The following is an 18015-nucleotide window of genomic DNA, read 5'->3' as shown; positions in this document are numbered from 1 at the left end:
AGAGATAGTGGAGATTGTTTCGTGGTAAGAGAAGCTTGCAGGACGACTTGGGAACTTTGCCTTAGTGTGGTCCCTATCAGTGGGTTAGATTTCATCTCTTGAGGTAAAGAGTCATAGCACCAAAGTGCACTCTTCAAGGGTATTTTGGTTTGAGTTTGTTCTATTTGTACCCAGAGTTTGGATACCGCGTGGCGCCGCCAATCAAGTACTCTGCCCAGATGGATAGCCTGGTAGTACTTCCGGGTATCTGGTAATGCCAACCCCCCCCCCCATTTTGTTTTGGTAGGGACATTTGGGTCCGTGGAAGGCGGGGTTTCTTGTAAGCCCAGAAAAAGCGGGTAAAGATGGCTTGTACTTGCTTAAAAAGAGGAAAGTGGTATCTGTATGGGCAGAGCCTGGAACATATAGAGGTATTTTGGTAGGTTCCATCTGCCAAACTAGCAGTGTAGTCCTTTCTGTAGAAGAATATGGGTTTTAACTAATAGAGGCGGGAAGTTGAGATCGTGCGTACATGAAAGGTCGAACGGGATGTATGTGCCTAAATACTTTAAGGCAAAATCTGCCCATTTGAAATGAAAGTTGGATCGCATGGTTGAGAGGATGTGGGGAGGTAGTGTGACTCCCATGGCCTCAGATTTAGAAAAATGGATTTTCAAGTTTGAAAGAGTACAGTATAACTCAAATTCCCGAAGGAGGTTTGGAAGCCATATTGTAGGGTTTGTCAGAGAATAGAGTAGGTCGTCTGCGTAGGCTGATATTTTACACTGAGTGTCACCCACCGGTAGCCCCTCTATGTCTGGATTAAGTCTAATTTTACAGAGGAATGGCTCTAGAGATAGAGCAAAGAGAAGGGGTGATAGGGGGCACCCTTGCCTCATCCCATTACCAATAAGGAAGGGGTCAGAGAGCAGGCCATTTGCTTTCACTTGAGCCATCGGGTTAGAGTATATCCTGCCTATCCAGCCAAGCATCCTCTTCCCGAGACCAATGTGGTGGAGCACGGAGAACATAAAGTTCCAATTCACTCGTTCAAATGCCTTTTTGGCATTGGTACTTAAGAAAACACACGGGTCACCCTTAAATGTTGCTACATGGAGTAGGTTGAGTGCTTTGATGGTGTTATCTCTTGCCTCCTTAGTGGGGATAAAGCCCACCTGCTCAAGATGGACCAATTTCTGGAGATGCTGTGCCAACCGAATAGCCAAGATCTTAGAGAAGAGTTTCAAGTCGATATTTAAAAGTAAAATGGGCCTATAGCTCCCGCAAGAGGTAAGGTCTTTACCTTCTTTGTGTATTCGCGAAATATATATCGCTAGCTAGGTATCGCTAGGGAAAATGGCATCAGAACCAACTGCATTAAAAAACGTCACCATATGTGGGCCTAGTAGCGGGAGGAGGGTTTTATAGTATTGTATAGTTTAGCCATCCTGGCCTGGGGCTTTGCCTGGTTTCATAGCTCCAATAGCTAGCTGAAGTTCCTCCAGAGTTATAGGGGAATCTAGTTCTTCCTGAACCTCTGTTGGGAGGGACGGGAGTCGAGAAGTCATATAGTCCTCAATGTCTGCTTGGGGAGGTGTTCTGTTCGGTAAATTGTAAAGGGCAGATTAGAAGTCCCTGAACTCTTGTGAAATTTGTACGGGGAGTGTAGCTTTCTGCCCGGAGGAGCACATAATGTGAGGAATATAAGCTGAAAGCTTATGTTCCCTGACCATTCTAGCCAACACCTTTGCACACTTGTCTCGTTCTACGACAGAGCTGCAATGCTGCCTTGGCTTTATAGTGTAATAAATCCGTGATCTGTTTGCGTAATAGCCCAAGTTCCATCTCCAATGCGTGGGAGGGCGCATGTTTGTGGCGAGATTCAGTGGAGGGCAGCCTGGAAAGGAGTTGCGCGAGTTGTTTGTTTCGTTCCTTCTTAATGAGCGCACCATGTTTGAGTATCCCTCTGAGAACTGTTTTATGAGCTTCCCAGAGGGTACCTGGATCACAGCCCGGGCTGTCATTCGTTTGGAAGTACAGGGTCAACTCTTTGCCAGCACCTCTGGGACCTGTAGGAGGCTTTCCTTTAGATGCCAAAAGCGGTGTCTGGGAGAAGACATTCCGGAGAGCGTGTTTACTAGGGAGATATGAGCATGATCCAACCATTATGTGACCCATCGAAGAATCAGACTTCAAATGTAGCTGGCCATGGGGAATCAAGAAATAATCTATCCTGGAGTATGTCTTGTGCGGGGAGGAGTAGAATCTATAATCTCACTCACCTGAATGCTGTTAGTGCCATATATCAATCAGCTGAGCTGTATGTAGGGAGTTAGCTATCCGTTTCCTGGAAGCTAGGGGGGCCGAGGAAAAACCTGAGGAGGCGTCTACCGAAGGGGTTAGGGCAGGGATCCTCAAACTACGGCCCTCCAGCTGTTGCAGAACTACACATCCCATGAGGCATTGTAAAACTCTGACATTCACAGACATGACTAGGCATGATGGGAATTGTAGTTCCTGAACACCTGGAGGGCCGCAGTTTGAAGACCCCTGGGTTAGGGAGACATTAAAGTCTCCACCCAGTATCAGCTGGCCCTCAGTAAACTCCAGGAGTTTTTCCAGGGTATGTTGGATAAAGGTATCCTGGTGGTCATTGGGGGCATATAGCATTGACATGGTAATTTGCACTTTGCCTATAAGACCCTTAAGGAATACAAAGCTTCCAGGATCTTTAATGACATCTTGGCACTGCCATGCTAGTTTACTGGACAGCAATATAGAAACCCCTTTAGTCTTGGCTGTTGGGTTAGTGGAGTGATATGTGAAGGGGAAGTACTAGTTTTTGAGAATTGGGAGTTTCTCTTTTTTAAAATGAGTCTCCCTGGATGAATGCAACATCAGCGTGAGAACTCCTTAAGTCATTTAATTGCATGCGTCTTTTCTCAGGTATATTAAGACCTTTTGCATTTAATGACACCACTTTTATAGATTCCATCGCCACGTCATAGGGGGATAATAGGAAAGGGGGAGAGGGAAGGGGAGGCAGAAGAGGGGGAGAGAAGTAGAAACTAAAAGAGCAAATGGGTGGAGGGAAAGGAAATAATGTCAATTTAGGGGGACAGAGGGTAAGGGAAAGAAACAAACGAGTTCAGGACGAAAATCCTGAAGTAACTAAAACTGCAAGTAACAAACTTGTTATATCGTAGCATGACCATAAGTGTACGTAAGCCTACGTGGGGGAGAAGTTAGTCAGTGACCAAGAGGAGAGGACCCAACCCTCCCATCCACCCCCGCAGGAACTTTGGTTCAGTTAGAAGCATCAATGGTGAAAAATGAGAACATAAAAAACAAAATGGCAAAAAGCAAAAAAAAATGAAAATAGAGCATCATAGAGTATAGAGTCACATTGTGCAGAGGAGGGTTCCCCCCCCCCCCCCCAGCTGAACATAACATTTGAGTGGGCCAGAGCCCAGCAGTTTAATAGAAATTTTTAGGCATCAATAGTGTCTGAAATGCCCTCACTGTGAAGCTCATGGCTCCACCAGTTCTCACCCTTATGAGTCCCACTATCAATGCAGGGGACATCAACAGCGCAGGGGGGGGAGAAGCCCCCACGGAGCGAGCACAGTGTCTGCCGCTTCCGTCAACCTCCCGCGACCCCCCCCCCCCCCCCCCGAGACAATGTTGGTGCAAGTTCGCCCCCTATCTCCCTTCACTGCAGTGAGGCCCCGCAAGAGGGGGGAGTGCACACACCAGCAGTCATCTCAGCAACATACCTCTCATATATCATTACAACATTGAAACATTGAATATGCAGTTAAATAAATATATGCATATATCGCAGAGCACATTTGTATAAAATTGCACTCTGAGAGACAACCTAGCATCTGAGCATAAGTAGTGAAGCTAAGTGTACTCATGTCCAGTCAGGATACTGGGGAATCTCCAGCAAAGATATTAAGGCACAAAGACCTTATGGGCTGCCTGCAGGTGCATAGGGGAAGAAAATTTCTGCATCCGTGGTGTATAGGGGAAAGTCTCCATGTTGTGTGTGGACAGTCATCATCATGGGGTGCTTCCCCCGCCGTGAGTCTGGTGGTAAGGGTTTGAACGTCCTGTGTAACGGCGCAAATTTCCTTCCTATGAGAAGCCTCCACGCGCCCTATCAGGGCCTCAATGTTGGTTTTCGTTGACAGTGCCTGAATGATGGATTTCAGTTCAGCATCCGCTCTGTAAGTCAAGGGTAGGTGAGACGAATTCCGCGCGTCCAACAGGAAAGCTGGTGGCAGAGTAGGTCTCCGAGCTCAAGGACCCTGCAGGGGAGGCTGGATAGGCGAGAGGTTGGAGGCCCTCTGAGTGCGAGGTACGTTCGTCCGCCATCTTTAACTCTGGGGAGCCTGACTGGGGGAGCTGGAAGAACTGCTGGATCTCACCCGGGGATGGAGCAACTGGAGTCGGTTTGGTGCTCTTCGTGTTCCGCTTAGTTGAGCGCTTCTTGGATGGGAGCATAATGTAATAAACAGATCTAGGTAAGCTGGGGTAGATAGGAGATGGTCGGGAGCTCAGCAAGCACACTCTCTACCCGGCCATGTCCAGACCACGTCCCTAGAAGAAAAAGCAGAGTTTTTTAAGCCAGTGTGCAGAGAGCCTTATGCCGCGTACACACGGGTAGACTTTTCAACAGACTAGGTCTGGCGGACTTTTCGATGGACTTTCCGAATAAACGAACTTGCCTACACACAATCAACCAAAGTCCGACGGATTAGTGATGACGTACGACCGGACTAAAACAAGGAAGTTCATAGCCATCTGCCAATAGTTGCCCTAGCGTCGGGTTTTTGTCCGTCGGACTACCATACAGACGAGCGGACTTTTTGACCAGACTCAAGTCCGTTGGAAAGATTTGAAACATGTTTCATTTCTAGGTCCGTTGAACTTTTGGGGGAAAAAAAAGTCCGCTGGAGCCCACACACGAACGAATTATCCGACAGACTCCGGTCCGCCGGACCAAGTCTGCCATAAAGTCCGCTCGTGTGTACGCGGCATTACAGGCAGAAAAAACCTCTTCTGGTTTGTTTTTGATTGGAGCTTTCTGGCAGAAAAAGCACTAAACTCTCTCCTAAACTCGTCTAAACTGTGAACAAAAACGCTCTATATGAGCGCTTTTTCTGCCAAAGGAACTGGCGTTATTTTTAAGCCTAGTGTGTATGGAGTCTAATACCCCACTCTTACACTTGGAAAAATACATCTGTGCATATACACATGTAATCATGAGCACCTGCGTTGACACGAGATTACAGGAGTACGGTGTATTTTGTAATACAGTGACATGTCCAGAAATACACTGCAGCCGAGGCTCCCAGGTGCTATAAATATAGGTGTATATTATGCTGTACAGCCAATCGCCTGTATTTACATTTGTGTGTATGAGCCCTTTACCCATAGAGCTCTGGAAGGTTTTACTTTTCATAGCCAGGCCATTTTTTGCGATTCTGCACTGTGCTATTTTAACTGGTAATTGCGCGTGCATGCAACGCTTTACCCAAACAAAATTTATGTACATTTTTTTTCACACAAATAGAGCTTTCTTTTGGTGGTATTTGATCAGTACTGGGTTTTTATTTTTCACAATATATAAACAAAAAAAAGAATGGTACATTTTGGGGAGAAAAAAACACATTTTTTTTACTTTCTGCTATAAAACATATCCAATAAAAAAAAAATGCAATTATATTTCTTCATACATTTTGGCCAAAATGTATTCTGCTACATGTTTTTAATAAAAAAAAATCCCAATAAGTGTATATTGATTTGAGTGAAAGTTATAACGCCTACAAACAATGGTGTATATATACTGACATTTTTATTTAAAAAAAAAAAAATGTTATATTACTAACGGCGGCAAACAGCGATTTATAATGGGACTGGGATTGCCCTATACACTGACTGACGCTGGGGGGGACTGACTAACTGCCACTGACCTTACCAGTGACATTAACCACTTGACAACTGGGCACTTAAACCCCCTTCTTAACCAGACCAATTTTCAGTTTTCGGTGCTCTCACACTTTGAATGACAATTACTCAGTCATGCAACACTGTACCCATATGAATTTTTTTGTCCTTTTTTCACACTTATAGAGCTTTCTTTTGGCGGCCGTAAGCGGCTTCGTTCCAGTCTCCTAATTGTAAACACGGAAGCGACGTCATGACGTCACTTCCCGTTTACTCGGCTGCCAATGGCTCCGGTTTAAAAAAAATATACAGTATTCAGAATCGCCGAAAATGGTGATCTGAATACATTGAAGTGCAAAGGAGGGATCGGGGGTCTTTTAGACCCCCGATCCATCCATAAAGAGTACCTGTCACCACCTATTACTGTCACAAGGGATGTTTACATTCCTTGTGACAGCAATAAAAGTGATCAAATTTTTTTTTTTTTTTTTAAACACAATTTATTAATATAAAAATAAATAAGAAAAAAAAATGTTTAAAGTGCCCCCGTCGCTGCGAGCTCGCGCAGCAAAGAAAACGCATACAGAAGTCGCGCCTGCATATGTAAACGGAGTTCAAATCACACCTGTGAGGTATCACCGCGATCGTCAGAGCGAGAGCAATAATTCTAGCACTAGACCTCCTCTGTAACTCTAACCTGGTAACCGTAAAAAAATTTAAAACGTCACCTATGGAGATATTTAGGTACCGTAGTTTGTCGCCATTCCACGAGTGCGTGCAATTATACAGTGTGACATGTTTGGTATCTATTTACTCGGCGTAACATCATCTTTCACATTATACAAAAAAAGTAGTCTAACTTTACTGTTTGTTTTTTTTTTTAATTCATGAAAGTGTCCCTATTCCCAAAAAGTTGCGTTTAAAACACCGCTGCACAATTAACGTGTGACATAAAATATTGCAACAATCGTCATTTTATTCTCTAGATTCTCTGCTAAAAACATATATAATGTTTGGGGGCTCTAAGTAATTTTCTAGCAAAAAATATGAATTTTAACAGATATGGATTTAAACACCAAATGTCAAAAATAGGCTTAGTCTTGAAAGGGTTAAAAGTCAGCAGCTACACTTTTTGTAGTTGCTGAGTTTTAATAAACACAAAAATGAGTCCGCTTTAACCAGGGGAAAAAAACTGTTCAGATGCAGCATGAGGTATTTACACAAATTAAAAGCAATTGCAAAAGTAAACATAATTGAGAACTTCTTTGTCAGCTCCAAGTTCAAATTTAGTATTGTTATAAATCCTTTCAAATTGCTTCACAAGTGTATGTCATAAAGAAACAGTGCCCTTGTATAAAACCCCTATGCAGATAGCAACTAGAGCTTGCATGCTACACTCTAATGCCCTGTACACACGGTCGGACATTGATCGGATATTCCGACAACAAAATCCATGGATTTTTTCCGACGCATGTTGGCTCAAACTTGTCTTGCATACACACGGTCACACAAAGTTGTCGGAAAATCTGATCGCTCTGAACGCGGTGACGTAAAACGCGTACGTCGGGACTATAAACGGGGCAGTAGCCAATAGCTTTCGTCTCTTAATTTATTCTGAGCATGCGTGGCACTTTGTTTGTCGGATTTGTGTACACACGATCGGAATTTCCAACAACGGATTTTGTTGTCGGAAAATTTTATAGCAAGCTCTCAAACTTTGTATGTCGGAAATTCCTATGGAAAATGTGTGATGGAGCCTACACACGGTCGGAATTTCCGACAACAAGGTCCTATCACATGGAATAAAAGGTAGCAGTGCTAGGCTAGGCTAAGCTAGGCTAAGGTCCTATCACACATTTTCCATCGGAAAATCCTATTGTCTGTACAGGGCATTACACTTCCAATCCTTCCCTTTTTCCAGTTATGTTGCATGTTCATTTCTTGCCTATGGGAAGATATAGTACACAAGAGGAGATTGACCAGAGCGCAAACCATCCAAACTGCAGTTGCTATTCGCAGAGTAAAATAACCCAGGGGTACTGGAGATCCTGGGACACGCTGAAAATAATCTGAGGATTTTAGTAGGACTTTAAAGTGTATATTCATGAAACTTGGCACGTTGAGTTGGGAGTTGAACTGCATCTAAAATAGTTTTTATATTGGTGTGGTAACCTTGTAATATAAATGCGATCATTTGGCGTTGTTATTTGGCAGCTCCTCCAATAGCAGGTGCCTGCTAAAGACTTGAAGTACAATTGGTAATGGAATATCAAAGGAAAGGATCAATAAGGCCAGCCATAGACAGAGTGAATTTCTTTCCTGGAAACACAGTTGACACAGTCAGTGTTGATGGGCAAATCCCTTCAATGGAGCCATTGTGTTCTCCTGGCGGGTGAAGTCGTCCCTGCTGGGAGAACACAGTGATTATTGCTAGCGGCTATAACAGCCGTTAGCAATAATTACATGTAAAATCCGGCAGGCTGGTTGTACCTAAGTTGATCAATCAATCAACTTGGGTACATTCAGCCTGCCTATACATGGTTCAAATCTCGGCCGAACCAGCCAACCAGCCAACCAGCCAAGTTTCGAACCGTCTATGGCTGGCTTAGGCAGACCATACATGGGTCGAATTTCGAAAGAATTTTCTTTAGAAAATCTTATCTAAGTATTTTCGTTCGAATTTCACACCATTAGTGGGCTGCAGCAACAGCCAATTTTCGTGCGGCCATCGAATTTGAGTAATCGGGCGAGTTTGAAATTTTTTGAAAAACGAATGATTTCCTAATCAATGATGGGAGAATTGTGCGAGAAATGTAATCGAAAAGGAAATGCGCATGTGCAAGAATAGAAAATTCCCAGGAAAGAAAAGAAGATTCCCAGCTGTGAAAATGATTTTCTGTAGCAACAGGAGGTGAAATTGTAGGGGAATTTCGAAATCAATGGTGGCACCATCGGATCACAAAACACACAAAATTTCTGATTTTCAAAAGAAAATTCTTTCAAAATTCGACTATGTATGGCCAGCCTAAAGGTATAAAATGGAAAATTGTATCAAATACTTACCATAATTTTCCTTTCCTGACGCCAAACTAGGGCAGCATACTAGTGATAGAGCTCCGCCTCTTGACCACTCCCTCAGGTCCAGTGAATAGCATAAAAGCGCTAAAGCATAAATAGCACCCGGGTCTATTCCATAAAGTTTGAGTAAGTATGCTGGGATGACCATGATACCTCTCTACAGAGGAACACCATAGATGCTCTCGAATGTGCTGCCTATGAGGCTGCAACCGCTCTGGTAGAGTGTCCCGCCGCTGACGGAGGCTTGCGACCCCTTGTCCTATATGCACAACCAAGCCTGCTAGAGTCCAGGCAGTAACCATTTTTCCTTCATGGTTTCCAGCTGGAATGACAAACGGTTTATTAGATGACCTGAAAGGAGCAATTGTGGACAGGTACTTCTTTAAACCCGGGATCCAGTACTTTGGTGTTTTCAGCCATAAAGTTTTACTGGTGGTGTGCTTTACAGGTCCAGGAGTGTGGGTTCCCCGAGGGTCCCCGATTCCTGAAGGTTTGGTAACAGAGCCCACCGTGAAGGGTGAAGATTGGGTCTGTTGGTTTACCACAGAAATCCCTGCAGCAGGAAAGGCAAGTGGAGGCTTCTAAGGAATTTTTAAATTTTTCCTATGAAATGTCTTCTTTAACCACTTACCGACCGGCTCCTGTACATATACGTCGGCACTTTGAAGGTGGATATCTCGGTAACGGCAGCAGCTGCTGCCACAACCGAGGTATCCACCTTTACAGGAGCCGGTCGTGTTTCCGATAATGGTGGTCTCTGCGGCGGGTTCGCCGCGAGATCACCATTATTGGCGGTGGGAGAGGTGCCGCCGCTCTCCCGCGCCCTCCGCCGCTTACCGGAGCCTCAGTATGGAGACGAGTGAGGCTAAGATGGCCCCCACCCGTCTCCATACCTTAGGAGGGCAGAAGCGACGTCATAACGTCAGCTCCGCCCATTTGCCTTAAAGGCATATTTTTTTGTTGTCATTTTTTTTTTTTTTGCATTCAAGTCCAAATATGAGATCTGAGGACTTTTTGACCCCAGATCTCATATTTAAGAGGACCTGTCATACTTTTTTCTATTACAAAGGATGTTTCCTTGTAATAGGAATAAAAGTGATCCAATTTTTTTTTTTTTTAAAACAGTGAAAAAATAAATAAAATAAAGTAAAATAAATAAGAAAAAAAAATATTATTTTTAAAGCTCCCTGTCCCGACGAGCTCGCGCGCAGAAGCGAACGCATACGTGAGTAGCTCCCGCATATGAAAACGGTGGTCAAACCACACATGTGAGGTATCACCGCGACCGGTAGAACAAGAGCAATAGTTCTAGCCCTAGACCTCCTCTGTAACGCAAAACATGCAACCTGTAGAATTTTTTTAAACGTCGCCTATGGAGATTTTTAAGGGTAAAAGTTTGACGCCATTCCACGAGCGGGCGCAATTTTGAAGCGCGATATGTTGGGTATCAATTTACTTGGCATAACATTATATTGTTGTCTTATTTTTTTATTCAAAAAAGTGAATTTTTTCCAAAAAAAGTGCGCTTATAAGACCGCTGCGCAAATACGGTGCGAAAAAAGTATTGCATTGACCGCCATTTTATTCTCTAGGGTGTTAGAACCCCCAAACATTATATATTTTTTTTTCTAAGTCATTTTCTAGCAAAAAACCCTGTTCTAAACATGTAAACACCTAAAATCAAAAACGAGGCTAGTCCTTCCTCCGGCGAGCAGCTCAGACCGGTAAGTTTAGGGGGGAATTTTCTTCCACTAATCACCCTCCAACTGGACAAAGCTCTCCCTAGATAGGGGGAAGCCAAAAACAATCGGCCATGCTGCTCCGTTTTTTTTCACCGCCCCTGCACAGCGGCTTGTCTCAGGTCTTTTCCTTGCCATCCCCTCCCCACACACACACCGATCCCGTCGGATCATGCTGGAAAACCCTCTATCCAAAAGAGAGGGGGGCCGCGATGTGACCGAAGGGGTGGGGCTTAGCACGGCGTTGGCGTCCTGCAACATCCAGCGCGGGAGTATGTTTAAAAGCTGGCTGCAGATGTCGGAGAGCAAAAAGGGGCATGTAAGAGGTTGTTGACACAGGCATTCCCTTGGCACATTTACTAAAAGCATCAGGCTGAGTGTTAATAACAGTGGCAGTAGCTGGACTATTGCTCAAGCAGTGGATGTGATTTCTTCTGGTAGTACCTCTGCATTTGTGAATAGGGCTATGGTCAGAAGGAGGGCTAGAAACACCCCAAAAAGGGCTAAAGAGGGACTCCTTCAAGCTCAAAAAAGCCTAGAACCATCTCTAAAAAAAAATGGCATCCTCCCCTGAGAGTTCTGGGGTGGCTGGTCAGAGTGTGCCATCTGGGCCATCAGGTGTTGTAACACTGCAGCCCCTGTCTACGTTTTCCTCAACCATATTGGGGTTGGAGCAGAGAATACCGGATTTAATCGCATCCCAGAATGGGACTAAGTGCGATAGGTCCCCTTCTTTTACCCAGGACCCTCAAACGGAGGAACCGGGGGCAGGAGATGATGAATTTCTCTCAGGGGAACAGGAAGAGGCTGATGACTCCTCTTCAGAGGGGTCAAATGTGGAAGGATCAGGTTCACAATCTGAAAGATTGATGGTGTAATCTCTTACTGAATTGGTCCGCTCCACATTCATGCTACCTTTAACTGAGTCGGTCGATAAGCCTACTTCTTGTTTGGGTTCGCTAAAGCCTCCCCAAGCTGTTTATGCTTTTCCTATCCATTCATGGCTGGAAAAGCTTATGTATTCTGAGTGGCATCACCCAGATAAGCAGTTTTACCCTCCTAAAAAGTTTTAAACACTTTATCCTATGGAGGAAACCTTTATTAAAAAATGGGAAATTCCAGAAATTGACGCTGCTATATCCTCTGTGAATAAAAGCTTGACTTGTCCGGTAGACAATGCTTAAATGCTTAAGGATCCAATGGATAAGAAGTTGGAACTCCTATTAAAAAACACTTTTTCTCTGGCAGGTTCAGTAACTCAGCCTGCGCTGGCAGCAATTGGTGTATGTCAGTCCTTGAGAGACCAGTATAAACAGGTACTCAAGATTATGCCTGATCAGCAGGCCCAAGAGTTGGTCGAGCTACCAGGGGCATTCTCCAGGCCTCATGCCTTGAGCTTGGGCTGGTGCATATGTGTAGAATGCTATGGTTGAAAAATTGGTCAGCCGAAGCGCCATGCAAAAAGCTCCTGGCTAGTTTTTCCTTTCATGGTGAACGGCTGTTTGGGGATGATCTGGATAAATAAATCCAAAGAATTTCTAATGGAATGAGTTCCCTTTTGCCAGTTAGGAAAAGGAGTAAGCGTATTTCATTTAAACGAAATACGGCAGTCTCGACGGCCTCCACCGTAAACCTCAGAGTCAACCCCAGGGACAAAAAAGGTCCTGGGGAAGGAAGCCTACAAAACAAAGTACTAAGGCCTCCTTATGAAGGGGCGCCCCCGCTCACTCGAGTGGGGGGAAGACTTCTCCAGTTCTCAAGATTCTGGGAGGAGGAGTATCGAGACAAATGGGTGGCCTCCTCAATAACTCTAAGGTACAAACTAGAGTTCCGAGAGTCCCCGTCTCCTCGTTTTCTCAGATCAAACGTTCCCAGGGATCCAGGAAAAAAGAAGTCTCTCTTTCAAGCATTGGACCATCTTTTGTCTCAAAAGGTGATATCGGTGGTCCCCATGGAAGAGCAGGGATTGGGGTTTTATTCAAACCTTTTTACGGTACCAAAACCAAATGGGGATGCCAGACCCATTCTAGATCTCAAAGATCTAAACCGTTTTTTTGAATATCTGCTCTTTTCGCATGGAGTCAATCCGATCAGTAGTCTCCGTTCTACAAGGTGGATAACTTCTAACGTCAATCGACTTCAAGGATGCTTACCTCCATGTACCTATTTTTCCCGCTCACCAAAAATATCTACGCTTCGAGATAGAAAATCTTTATCTTTGTTTTCAGTTTGTAGCTCTGCCTTTCGGTCTAGCTACTGCACCTCGAGTGTTTACAAAGGTCCTGGCTCCTCCGCTAGCCAGATTAAGGGCTCAAGGTATAAAGATACTAGCTTACTACGATCTGCTCTTGGTAGACTAGTTGGTAGCCCACTTAGACCAGAGTTTGGTCACCACAGTCAGCTACCTGGAATACCTAGGTTGGATTCTCAACCTAGAAAAAATCTTCCTTAAAACCATCAAGGAGATTGGAATACTTGGGTCTGATCATAGATACAGCTCAGAAGAGGGTGTTCTTGCCCCAGACAAAGATCAGTGCCATAAGTGAACTGATTCAGATGATCAAGACAAAGAAGAATCCTTCTATTCGACTTTGCATGAGATTGTTGGGGAAAATGGTGGCTTCATTCGAGGCCGTTCCTTATGCTCAATTTCATTCGAGTCTACTGGAAAACAGTATCCTATTGGCTTGGAACTAGAAGGTCCAAGCCTAGACTTCCCAATGCGTTTGTCTCCAAAGGTGTGCCAGAGCCTCAGTTGGTGGTTAATAGCCAAGAATCTGCAGAAGGGAAAATCCTTCCTACCAGTTACCTGGAAGGTGGTTACAACAGATGCCAGCCTTTTGGGTTGGGGTGCAGTCCTGGAAGAAGTGACTGTCCAAGGGAAATGGTTCAAATCAGAAATGACCTTGCCCTTCAATATTCTAGAGATTCGGGCAGCACGCCTGGCCCTGAGGGCCTGGACGTTCAGGCTACGAAGTTGTCCTGTCAGGATCCAATCCGACAATGCCACAGCAGTGGCCTATATCAGTCACCAAGGGGGCAGGAGAAGTTGTGCGACCAGCCCAGAGAGAGGTGAATCATATCCTAACTTGGGCAGAAAACAATATACCCTGCCTATCGGCAGTCTTCATTCCAGGGATAGAGAATTGGCAGGTGGACTACTTGAGTTGCCAGCAGTTGTTCCCGGGAGAATGGTCTCTTCACCCCAACATCTTTCTGACAATATGTCAAAAATGGGGAATTCCGGACGTGCATCTGTTTGCGTCCAGTTTCAACAAAAAGATTGACAACTTTGTGTCAAGAACAAAGAAACCGCTGACACGTGGAACAGATGCCTTGGTATTTCCGTGGAATCGGTTTTCACTGATTTATGCATTCCCTCTTCTTCTGCTGCTTCCACGACTTCTTCGCAGGATCAATCAGGAACGAAAGTCGGTGATTCTTGTGGCCCAGGAGATCTTGGTATGCAGAGATCGTAAAGATGGCGGTAGGGGTCCCATGGACCCTACCGCCAAGTCCAGACCTGTTCTCGCAAGGTCCGGTATTCCATCCTACCTTACAAACGCTAAATTTAACGGTTTGGCTATTGAGACCCACATTCTGAAGAAGCGTGGGCTGTCAGGTTCAGTGGTGTCTACCTTGGTTAATGCAAGGAAGCCGGCCTCCAGAGTCATATATTATAGAGTCTGGGAGGCATATGTCTCCTGGTGTGAATCCAGGGGTTGGCACCCCAGGAAATATGTCATAGGTAGAATCCTTGACTTTCTACAGATGGGGTTAGAAATGAAGCTGGCCTCGAGTACTATCAAAGGCCAGGTTTTGGCCTTGTCGGTATTATTTCAACGACCACTTGCTTCGCATTCTTTGGTTCGTAGCTTTATTCAGGGGGTAACGCGGCTTAATCCTTTGGTTAGGTCACCCCTGAACCCTTGGGACTTGAATTTAGTTCTGTCGGCATTACAGAAACAGCCTTTTGAACCGATACAACATATTCCCTGGGTCCTCCTGATAAGGAAACTAGTTTTTCTAGTAGCCATATCTTCTGCAAGAAGGGTATCGGAGTTGGCTGCTCTTTCTTGTAAAGAGCCATATTTAATTATTCACAAGGATAAGGTTATATTGCATCCTAATTTTCTACCGAAGGTAGTATCAGGTTTTCATCTAAACCAGGGTATTGTTCTGCCTTTATTTTTCCCAGAACCCTGTTCTGCGGAAGAAAAATCACTACATTCTCTTGATGTCGTGAGAGCTGTCAAAGTCTACTTAAAGGCGACTGCTCAGATTTGGAAAACGAATGTTTTGTTTGTGTTGCCTGAAGGTCCTAAAAGAGGACAGGCAGCATCAAAATCTACTATTTCTAAATGGATTCGACAAGTAATTGTTCAAGCTTATGGTTTAAAGAGGAAAATTCCACCTTTTCAAATTAAAGCGCACTCCACCAGGGCTGTTAGTGCTTCATGGGCAGTGCATCACCAGGCTTCCATGGCTCAAATCTGCAAGGCCGCAACTTGGTCTTCGGTCATACATTCACCAGATTCTATCAGGTGGATGTGAGAATGCATGAGGATATCGCCTTTGGGCACAGTGTGCTGCAGGCAGCAGTATAAGCCCTCTGGTCTCTTGGTGCCCTAATTTTGTTGTGTCTCCCTCCCTTCAGTTGCATTGCTCTGGGACATCCCACATAGTAACTACTACTGCTCTGTGTCCCGTGATGTACGATTAAGAAAATAGGATTTTTATAACCGCTTACCTGTAAAATCCTTTATCTTTGAAGTACATCATGGGCACAGAGGTCCCTCCCTTCTTTCTGGTATACACGTGTATTGCTTTGCTACAAAAACTGAGGTACTCCCAGTAGTGGGAGGGGTTATATAGGGAGTGGACTTCCTGTCTTAGTGTGCGCCAGTGTCCATCACCTGAAGGTGGCTTAAGACCCACATAGTAACTACCATGGCTCTGTGTCCCGTGATGTACTTCAAAGAAAAGGATTTTACAGGTAAGCTGTTATAAAAATCCTATTTTTATGCTATTCACTGGTCCTGAGGGAGTGGTCAAGAGACGGAGCTCTATCACTATTATGCTGCCATGTTGGCGTCAGTAAATATTTTATTTAAAAGTCAGTGGGGTTGTGCAAGAGAGAGCATAAATTAGGCTTTGACAAAAAAACCTGGAAGCTGATCCATTTCTATGTAGATTTTGCACCCTCCAGTTTTCCTAAATCAACCCCATTATAGGATGCTTTTTTGGGAGGTCACATAAATCTGCCTTTTTCAGTGCTTTGAAGCACATGTGTGTTTCCTACTAGTGAATAACAGATTAACATAAGCATATGATGGTATTCCATTAAAAAATGCATGATCTTTTTTCCTATTTGTCTAGGGAATATGTTGGTGGTGGTCCTTGTCCAAGCAAAGCAAATATAGCTGGTAAGACAGCAATAGTAACTGGAGCTAACACAGGCATTGGTAAAGAAACTGCTCTGGAACTTGCAAAAAGAGGTAAGATTTTTTTTCTTGGCTGCCTCCAGTAAAGATACAGTTCGGTCCATATATGTTTAGACCCAGGCACAATTTTAGTTTTTTTTCAGGAATTTACCAAAACGTATTCCATCTATAGTTAGGATATGGGCTGAAAGTGCACACTCTTAGGTTTAATTTGAGAGTACGTACATCCAAATTACAGCTCTTAAGAATAGCCACCCCCCCCTTTTTTCAAGGGACCAAAAGTAATTGGACAATTGAATCAAAAGCTGTTTCTTGGCCATGTGTGGGCTACTCCTTCGTTATTTATAAACTAGTTAAGCAGGAAAAAAGTCTATAGTTGATTCTAAGTGTGGTATTTGCTTTTGGAATCTATTGCTGTGAACCTACACCATGCGTTCAAAGGAGCTGTCCATGCAAGTGAAAAAGGCCATTGTAAGGCTTCAAAAATGAATGCTAAAGAAGAACGCACTGGTGAGCTCAGCAACATAAAAAGGCCTGGACGTCCACGGAAGACAACAGTGGTGGATGATTGCAGGATTCTCTCTATGGTAAAGAAAAACCCATTCACAACATCCAGGCAAGTGAAGGACACTCTCCAGGAGGCGGGCGTATCATTGTCAAAGTCTACAATCAAGAGAAGACCAAATACAGGGGGTTCACCACAAGGTGCAAACCATTCATAAGCCAGAAGAATAGAAAAGCCAGATTAGACTTTGCAAAAAAAATCTAAAAAAGCCGTCAACCCAGATTCAGCCAAATGCAGCAAAGTTGATTGGATAGCGCTTAACAGTACACATGGACAATGATCCAAAACACACTGCAAAAGCAAACCAGGAGCTTTTGAAGGAAAAGAAGTGGAATATTCTGCAATGACTGAGTCATTTACCTGATCTCAACCCAATTGAGCATGCATTTCACTTGCTGAAGGCAAAACTAAGGCAGAAAGACCCACAAAGAACGGAAGACAGCTGCAGTTAGAGCCTGGCAAAGCATCAGAAAGCAGGAAACCCAGTCCATGTCCATGGGTTCCAGACTTCATGCAGTCATTGCCAGTAAAGGATTCTTAACAAAATATTAAAAAATGAACATTTTATTTATGATTATATTCATTTGTCTAATTACATTTGAGCCCCTGAAAATGGGGAGACTGTATATAAAAATGGTTGCAGTTCCTAAAATTTTTACATGATATTTATGTTCAACCCCATGAAATAAAGCTGAATTTGTGCAGTTCAAAGTCATTTGGATTGTTTATTTTTAATTTTATTTTGGTAGCATACAGAGCCAAAAGTATGAAAATTGTGCCAGGTGTCCAAATATATATGGACCTAACTGTATAAATAAGGCAGCATTATATATAAGACTTTTAAAACACACACACAAACACCTCCCCAGCACCCTTCAGAAACCTCACCCCATATAAGGCCACCAAGTCTTCTGCACAGCCCCTTTAGGGCTGGTTCACACTGGTTTGACATGCGCTCTGACTTCGAGAGCACAAGTTGCACGACATGTCAAAATCAATGGAGACGTTTTAGCTGGTCTGACTTTGAAAATGCTTCCTGCACTACTTTGGTCCGACTTGGGCATGATTTCAGCCCATTGATTTTGAATGGAAGTCGGGATCATCTTCTTAACTGATCCGACTTGTGGCATGCTCTAAGGATTTTAAGATGGAATCCCATGCCAAAATGTAAAAAAAAAAAAAACGGCTTGGGGTCCCCCCACAGATCCATACCAGGCCCTATGTGTCTGATGTGAATCTTAAGGGGGAACCCCAT

The 18015-nt window shown here is 44.1% G+C and overlaps 1 protein-coding gene across 4 annotated transcripts in view; it reads left to right on the top strand.

Annotated features, from left to right (window-relative positions):
• RDH13 (retinol dehydrogenase 13) overlaps positions 1 to 18015 on the top strand; it is a 125095-nt gene that overhangs the window by 69403 nt on the left and 37677 nt on the right. For 2 of the 4 annotated variants that reach the window (XM_073627663.1, XM_073627664.1), the window contains one exon: positions 16131 to 16249. The exons of 1 other annotated variant lie outside the window; for it this stretch is intronic. In XM_073627663.1, coding sequence (XP_073483764.1) covers positions 16131 to 16249 — 119 coding nt within the window. Of the gene's footprint in view, positions 1 to 1138; positions 1270 to 16130; positions 16250 to 18015 lie in introns of all 4 variants that reach the window. One more of the 4 variants, XM_073627665.1, reaches the window with a different exon arrangement.

The sequence above is a fragment of the Aquarana catesbeiana genome, linkage group LG04 (genome assembly GCF_042186555.1).
Source record: "Aquarana catesbeiana isolate 2022-GZ linkage group LG04, ASM4218655v1, whole genome shotgun sequence".
Classification (NCBI taxonomy): Eukaryota; Metazoa; Chordata; class Amphibia; order Anura; family Ranidae; genus Aquarana; species Aquarana catesbeiana.
Note: the sequence above shows the minus strand (reverse complement) of the source record. Positions and strands in the feature narration are given on the sequence as shown.